Raw genomic sequence first — 8,276 nt, forward strand, 5'->3', positions numbered from 1 at the left:
TGTATTGGGGAGGGCGAGGAGGTGAGAAACCAAGGCTGTAATGTTTAAGGAGTTCTGTTGTGGCGTTATAGGATAAGAACTAGACTGCTAACCACTAGACCTTGGAAACCCTATACAGGGTTGCTATTAGTCAGAGCCGACTCGATGGCACTTAGTAACAACAACAACAACAACAATCTTTATGGAAGCAGATGGCCACACCTGTCTCCTGTGGAGTAGCTGGTAGATACCAACAGCTGACTTGGTCAAATGACTGGAAGACAGCTCTATATATGCCTATTCCAAAGAAAAATGATTCAACAGAATGTAGAAATTTTCACACAATATCATTAGGATCACATGCAAGTAAAATTATGCTGAAGTTCATTTAAAAATGGTTGCAACAGTACATCAACGAGTAACTGCCAGGAATCCAAGCACATTTTGACCATGCTGCTATTTTGAGACTCTCTTTCAAGGATGTAGAATGAGGGATTTAATTGTTGATGTCTGATGGATCTTGACTCAAAGCAGAGAGCATCAGAAAGATGTTTATCTGTGTTTTATTGATTATGCAAAGGGATTTGACTGTGTGAATCATAACAAATTATGGATAACATTGAGAAGATGAGAATTCCAGAACAAAAACTGTGCTCATGAGAAACCTGTACATAGACCAAGAGGCAGTTGTTCAAACAAACAAGAGTCTGTTGACTGGTTTAAAATCAGGAAAGGTATGTGTCAGGGTTGTATCTTTTCACTGTACTTATTCAATCTGTATACTGAGCAAATAATTCAAGAAGTTGGACTCTATGAAGAAGAACACAGCATACAGATTGGAGGAAGACTCATTAAGAAACTGTGATATTCAAGAAGGATGAGCAGGCGAGGAACGTAAGATCCTACTTAGGGGAGCCACGATGGCAGAGATGGTGGCAGAGGTGATGGCATGGAGACAGAGCAGCTGTGGACACTTGGTCCATGGATTTAAAAAGGCTGTGTGCCTGTAGGCAGGAGGCAGGCTAGCAAAATGTGTCCTTTGGACATTTAAATGAATATACATTTTTTTTTGTTTTGTGCATGTACATCAAATATTTTTGCTTTGTTGATTTGTGAAAAATAAAATGTAAAGGGAAGGCACAGGGAGGAAGCAGCATAACTTATTGCAGGGAGGGGAGTGTAATCATTGAGATGAAACAAAACATATGATTGGTTGAGGGTAAAGCTGATAATCTTGTCTGTTAACTTTTACTTAATTCACAACAAAAAGTTGAAAAAAAAAAAAGAAACTGTGATATGCAGATGACACAATTTTGTTTGTTGAACGTGAATAGGACTTGAGGCACTTACTGATGAAGATCAAAGACTACAGACTTCAACATGGATTGCACATCAGTGTAAAGAAAATAAAAATCTGCACAACTGGACCAATAAACATCATGAGAAATGGAGAAAAGAGGGAAGTCTCACGTTCTTGCTCTAAGAAGCATTCTAGCTGTATTTCCAACACGATTGTTGTACATGGGATCACTATAAGTTTAAACTAGAAAGCACTTAACAGTCTTTATGGAAGCAGACTGCTACATCTTTCTTCTGTGGAATGACTAGGGGGTTCAAACTGTCAATGTTTTGTTAGCCAAACACTTAATCTCTGTATCACCAGGGATCCATTACTCCTGGCATATTTGGATGATGGGACTAAAAGAGTTGAGATTGGGGTTCTTCTATGAGCTCTGTAAAACTTCTTTTCCTTTCGTTCTTTTTAATAAAATGAAGATGCCTTTCATCTAATTATAGTTGAGATTCTCAAGTGAAGCAAACTGTGTAGTCTTTACATTAACTACTCCAATTCTAAAACTTTATCAAACGTATTTATAAAAACATTCACATACAACAACGCTTTACTTAAGGTTCAGTGGTAGACTTATTCCCTTCCATGTGGAAGACCTAGGTTTGCTTCCGGCTCAGTACACAGCCACCACAGTGGAGGTCTGCGTGTTGCTGTGATACTGAACAGGTTTTGGTGGAGCTTCCAGACTATGACTGACTGTGAAAAAAGGCCTGCCGATCTATTTCCAGATTTCAGCCAATAAAAATCCTGTGAATCAATGATCCAAATCCATGGGGTTGCCATGAATCAGGGGTGACTCAGCAGTTAACACCTGCACAACCTACACATATATACTGTCTGTAGTCATTGCAATTGACATTTTACACAGAAATCATTCAATGTATGGGCCATGGGACTGGAAATGATCAAATCTGCTGTCTAAAATGTGGCCCATGTTCATTTTCTTATGGTGTATTTTTATCTAAATTTTTTTATGACTTAGTGTCCTTAGGAGTGCATAAGTGGACTGCTAATCACAAGGTAGGCGGTTTGAGTCCACCAGCTACTGCATGGGAGAAAGATGAGGCTTTCTGTTCTCACAATGATTTACAGCCTTGGAAACCCTATACAGTATCGCCATGAGTAACCAACACAACAGCATTTAACAAGAAGTGTCCTTATCCAAAGTTTAGTTTTAATAAAAGCAAACAAATGCAAATATATAATCCTGTTATTTTAAATGGAAAGAAATTTAACAATCTTGTGACACACATGTTATTTCCATATCAGAGGGAGAAACTGAGGCAGTGAGAGTGGCCCAGATTTCTGATTCTATCACCTAATCACTGTTGCATAAGTTACTAGGTTATCAGAAAGCTCAAGTTAAGTCAATGATTGTAAAAGTTTTTGTAACTACCCACACAGTTAATAAATGGTAGATACGGGTCTGGAATACAGTTTCAGTCTTCAGAGTAGAGGAAGAATTATTTAAGATTTTTGTTTGAAGTATAGATTATCAAGGAAAATGCCCCCAAATCTACATTTAAACAGTAGGCCTGTGCTTGTTTGAGAAAACTACCTTGTGATAAGGAGCCTTGGAGGTGCATGTGGGTTAAGAGCTAAACTGGTAACCAAAATGTTGATGGTTCAAATCAACCTAATGGCTCCATGGGAGAAAGACCTTCTCTGTAGAAATTACAGCCAAGGAAACCTATGGGGCAGTTCTACTCTGTCACATGAGGTGGCTATGAGTTGAAATGAATTTGATAGGACTTAAAAACAACCCTATGATAAAACCAGGTGAGGCCCTCCCACTCATCAAACCTACTTCATGGTTTATTTCTATTCATTCAGTCTCTTGAACTCATCACCAAATTGATACTGAAGTGCAAGTTGCAGACACTTCCCAGTTGCTGTCCATAGGGACCAGTTGTTTTTAATTTTCTTAGAGGGAGTCCTGGTGTGGTGCTGTAGGACAAGCAATGGAATGCTAACCTCAAGGTACACAGTTCAAGCCCACTCCTTGGAAATTCTATTCAGGGTCACTGTGAGTAGAAACAGCCTAGCCGGCACTTAACATCAGAGGACAGATCAGAATGTGTTTTGAAGGCATATAAGAATTTAAGTTAGCATTGGACTGCGAACCACAAGATCTGTGATTTGAACTGCCAGCTGCTTTAAGGAAGAAAGATGAGGTTTTCTGCTTCCATGAAGATTTATAGCCTTGAAAACTCTTCAGGGTTGCTATGAGTCAGAACTGACTTGATGGCACTTTCAACCTAAAAAAACCCAAAAAACAAACAAAAAAAACATGAAGGAAGGATTGCTTTACTTTGTAAAATTTAACTTTTCACGCCCTACTCCATCTCCTCCAACAGTAAGTGCTACCTAGGTAACCAGAGCAGAAATTTGATACTGTCGTTGATACTTTCTCTTCCTCATGACCAGTGAACTATCAAGCCTGTCTTTTCCTAGACTTGTTGAGACTGGAATGCTTCCGGTCCCTCCATCCGCTCTAATACCCCGTTCTGTAGCAGTGGTAGCAGCAGAAGTCAAAATGTGTGCTAGGAACTATTTTAAGGGTTTTATATGGTGGCGTAGTGGTTATGAGTTGGGCTGCTAACCTCAAGGTCAGCAGTTCGAAACTACCAGCTGTCCGCGGGAGAAAGATGAGGCTTTCTGCTCCCATAAAGATTTACAGCCTCAGAAACCCTGTACAGGGTCGGCAGCAGTTCGAAACTACCAGCTGTCCGCGGGAGAAAGATGAGGCTTTCTGCTCCCATAAAGATTTACAGCCTCAGAAACCCTGTACAGGGACGGTATGAGTCGGAACCAACTCCATGGCACACTAGCACCATATCTATCAAACCATTTAATACTCATAACCCTTTTATCTGCATTCGACAAATGAGAAACAGAAGCACAGAGAATTAAATTAAGATACTTGCTTGAGATGACAGTTAATCTCAGCGAAATTCCAGCCCAGGCCTTCTGTGCCTGCCCCAACAAATTTCCTTTTGATTGGTTTCCAGAACTCTGGTCTTGTCCCCTGCCAATCCATTTCCCACGTTTTTGTTTTAAAGCACAAATGGAACGAAACTACTGGCTCCCCTGCTCTTAGTAAGTTCAACTCCGTAGCCTGGGCTAACCTTTTGTGTACAGTTCTACCACTAATTAGTTTTTGGAATCTACTCATACTGGATTTTCACTGCTTGTTTCCCTTCCTCCTTCAAGACCCCCCTAAATTCCTGTAAAGGATTCGAACAGTTGTTAAATGAATTGTTGAAAAGCAGCTAAGGTTTATTACTGGACAGTGTCATGGACTTAACAGCTTGAATTCTCATGAAGGGTTCTCTTAGCTTTTTGATCAGGGTACTTCATCACCTTGTAGTGTCACTATTGGATTTTGTCTGTATCCTCTGGAAACCTGTTAGTCAAGTTGGAATTCTTTCCCAATTCACTGTGTGAGACAGGGCAGAATGGAAGGATGAATGAGCTGAGCAGAATAGAACATTCTTTAGGTGCCGGCCTAAACAACTAACTTTATGACCTCTCAAGGTCTCTCTTCCAGGCTCAGCGAAGCTCAGGTTCCAACATTCAGGAAGGGGGTCCCCGTATTCGGGACCCTCACAGTGGGCAGCTGCGACCTGAGTCTCCACTTCTATATGGCTTCCCCCACCCCCTTACCGCGGCTGTACGTAGAAGGGAGAGGATGAAGGTGCAGGAGAAACGTGGGTTTTATAAACTCTGAGTGGGGTGACGCGACCAAGAACCGGGGTATTTCTCCCCGGCAGGCTCCCAGGTTCCTCCTTCCTGCCTCTGCCTCGGCCCGCCGGGGCTTCCCTCCCACTTTCTCTCCCTTTCCCCCTCGAAACCGACAGCTTGCAGTTCCCGCAGCTGCTGCGCAAGACGAGAAACGCGCGCAGAGAGCGAGCCCTGAAGGGGGCGAGCGGCGCGGCCGGGAGTGGGGCCCTAGCAGTACCCGGGAGCTCGCGCGGCTCCCCCCGCGCACCGGCGACGGGCCCGGACAAGGGGAGGCGCACGACGGGCCTCTCCGCGCCGTCTCTCTCCGCTCCCGCCCTCCGGCCCGGCTTGGGGCGGGAGCAGGGGGTTGAAGCGCGGCCCCACTTGGAGGCACCCCGTTCCTGGGCGGGCGCAGGCGGAGCCCGGCACATCTCAGCCGGCCACGGCGGGAGAAGCGCCGAGCGGCGCCCCGGGCAGCGAGCTCCGCATTCGAACCTCCCTCGCAAAGACAGTCTCCGCCCCACAATGCACCGCGGCGAGCAGCCTTTGAAAAAGCGGCGCGGCTCGTTCAAGATGGCGGAGCTCGACCAGTTGCCTGACGAGAGTGAGTAGCACCTCAAAGCACCCCCCCCTTCTTCCCGCCGGCCGCCCGCCCTAGAACTGCCCCAGCCGGGCTGGGCGGCCGTGCCCTCGACCAGGTGGGTGGATTAAATGCCAGCCCACCATGGTCCTACTAGTCCCTCCACTCCGGTGTTGTCGCCGCGTCGCCGCCTTTGTTATGGTGTCTGTGTTGGTTTCTGGGGTTGTGTGAGCGCCAGGACCGGAAACCGAAAGCTCGGGAGCCCAGCCGGTGCCAGGCGGAGGCAGTATCTGCTCCCCCGGCCGCACTCAGGCCCCCGGGCCGAGGTGGAGGAAGAGCGGCCCCGCTGCGCGGGGGCTGCCCTGGCCGCCTGCACCACTCTCCCGGCGCCGAGAGACGCCTGCTGGGCTTATGTAACTCTCCTGTCCCGGGGCCGGGGAGGGCTCTGGCTGGGGACACGGTGGTCGCAGCCCTGCCTTCTTGCCTTCCCTTTTGATTTTGTCCTGGCTCAGTACCGCCTCTTCGGGCACAGTGGTCTTCACTGTCCCCCCGCCCCACCAGTGTGTCCACCCCTAGAAGTGTTTCCGTGTCAAGGGACTGGCCCCTTCCCCTGGGACCACAGGTGGCTGGGTCCCCTTCCCGAGACAATCCCGGCCGGATACACACCTGCTCAGGTCGTCGCCACCCCCCAGGCGTTCCTCTGTACGTCCTAGAGAATCCCGGGGTTCCTGTTCACATGGAGGTGGCCCGCGCAGCACACACACCGTACCCCTCGGACAGTCACCCCTGGGCATTGCTCCCTCGCTAGGGCTCCTCACGCGGTCTCGGCGACATACACGATCACTTGCGTTTGGTCGGTAAAAGCATCCATTCCATAGTTTAAAACACAATGGAACTTTATACAGTAAAATTTTTTAAATTGCATAAATTATGTAAAAAGGCAAACATTTTAGTTAATTACCTAGGGGTCCCGAGTACACACTCACTATTCAGTTTATGTATAGTTGTATTTTTGTGAGTTTTGGTCTAGCAACAAAGAGACGATCAATCACTGTAAAATCATTTAAGCAAAAGACACATAATTTTTAAATGAAAGCCAAATGTAGCCAATTCGGTTTTCTTAGTGGGGTCACATATTCTGAATGTGTTATAAAGTAAGAAGCTCAAGTTGTGGTTAATTAAGTCAAGCTGGTGAAAAGTTGTATGAAAAGATTTTGTGTTTTATTTTGCTTTGGGCTAAGTTCCAATAGAATTTTCTCTGTGATGGAAATGTTCTGTCCTGTGATGTTCATCAGGGTAGCCACTAGCCACATGTGGCTAGTGACTGAGGAACAGAATTTAAGAGTCTATCTCATTTTAATTAAGTTTAAATAGTCACATATGGGGGAGCTCCATGGTTCCATATGATAAGCATTGAACTGTGAACCACAGGGTCAGTGTTTGGCACCCACCAACCGCTCTTGGGAGAAACATGAGATTTTCTGCTCTGGTGAAGATTTACAGCCTCACAAACCCTATACAGAGTTGCTAGGAGTTGGAACCAACTCCACACTTGTGGCTAGTGGGTAATAGCTCTAGACTGTGTATTTCATTTGTTTCTTGTTTGGGTGCTTGTTTTGACTTGTTGTTGTTAAGTGCTGTCAAGTGGGTTCCAACCCTGTATAGGGTTCCCAGGGAGTGGCTGGTGAGCTTGAACTGCCGACCTTGCAGTTCAAACCAACTTGCAGTCCTTGCACATTAAGCCATAGCACCACACCAATGCTCCCAAATAAGAGTGGGCCTGCTAAGCATGATGTACTTCCTATCTGAAAATTTTTTTCATATTCATCATCTTTACTATAATGCTGTTTTATCTTCTTTTAAAAGCTGTTTTGTTGCTATTGTAGTCATTCTGTTGAGTAAGAGGTATTTTAACTGGCTTTCAGGTACAACTTGGAATATTTTTCTTCATTATCAAACATTTATTGAGGAACTTAGGAGTCTTGTTGTTGTTGTTAGGTGCCATTGAGTTGGTACTGACTCATAGTGACCCTGTGCACAACAGAACGAAACCCTGCCTGGGTCTTGGCCAACCTCACAGTTGTTGCGACGCTTGAACCCATTGATGCTGCCTCTTTGCCAATCCATCTCGCTGGAGGTCTTCCTCTTTTTCTCTGATCCTCCACCCTACCAAACATGATATCCTTCTCCAGCCACTGGTCCCTCCTGACAATATATCTGAAGTATGAGCTGCCTCCTCAAAGTAGAGTTGACTAAGATGATGCGAATGAAGTAAATAAAGCCCATGGGAAAAGCCCTCGAGACCTTAATTTGCTTTCTAATGGGGTACAACTCAAAATGAAGAGAAACAGCTGTAAACATCCATTAATAATCAGAACATGGAATGTAGGAAGTATGAATATAGGAAAATTGGAAATTGTCAAAAATGAAATGGAATGCATAAACATCATTATCATAGGCATTAGTGAGCAGAAATGGACTGGTATTGGCCATTTTGAATCTGACAGCCACATGGTTTACTATGCCAGGAATGACAAATTGAAGAGGAGTGGTGTTGTATTCACTGTCAGAAAGAACATATCCAAGATCAGTCATGAGGTGCAACGCTGTCTGTGATAGGATAATATCCATGCGCCTATAGGG

General features: G+C 45.2%; 1 protein-coding gene across 2 annotated transcripts in view; it reads left to right on the forward strand.

Moving 5' to 3' along the window:
• The first annotated feature begins 5,578 nt into the window (after positions 1-5,578).
• Positions 5,579-8,276, forward strand: part of LIN9 (lin-9 homolog (C. elegans)) — a 143,367-nt gene continuing 140,669 nt past the window's right edge. For both annotated transcript variants that reach the window (XM_006871130.1, XM_006871129.1), the window contains exon 1: positions 5,579-5,657. In XM_006871130.1, coding sequence (XP_006871192.1) covers positions 5,579-5,657 — 79 coding nt within the window. The remainder of the gene's footprint in view (positions 5,658-8,276) is intronic.

This window comes from Chrysochloris asiatica, unplaced genomic scaffold, assembly GCF_000296735.1.
Source record: "Chrysochloris asiatica unplaced genomic scaffold, ChrAsi1.0 scaffold00161, whole genome shotgun sequence".
NCBI classification, from domain to species: domain Eukaryota; kingdom Metazoa; phylum Chordata; class Mammalia; order Afrosoricida; family Chrysochloridae; genus Chrysochloris; species Chrysochloris asiatica.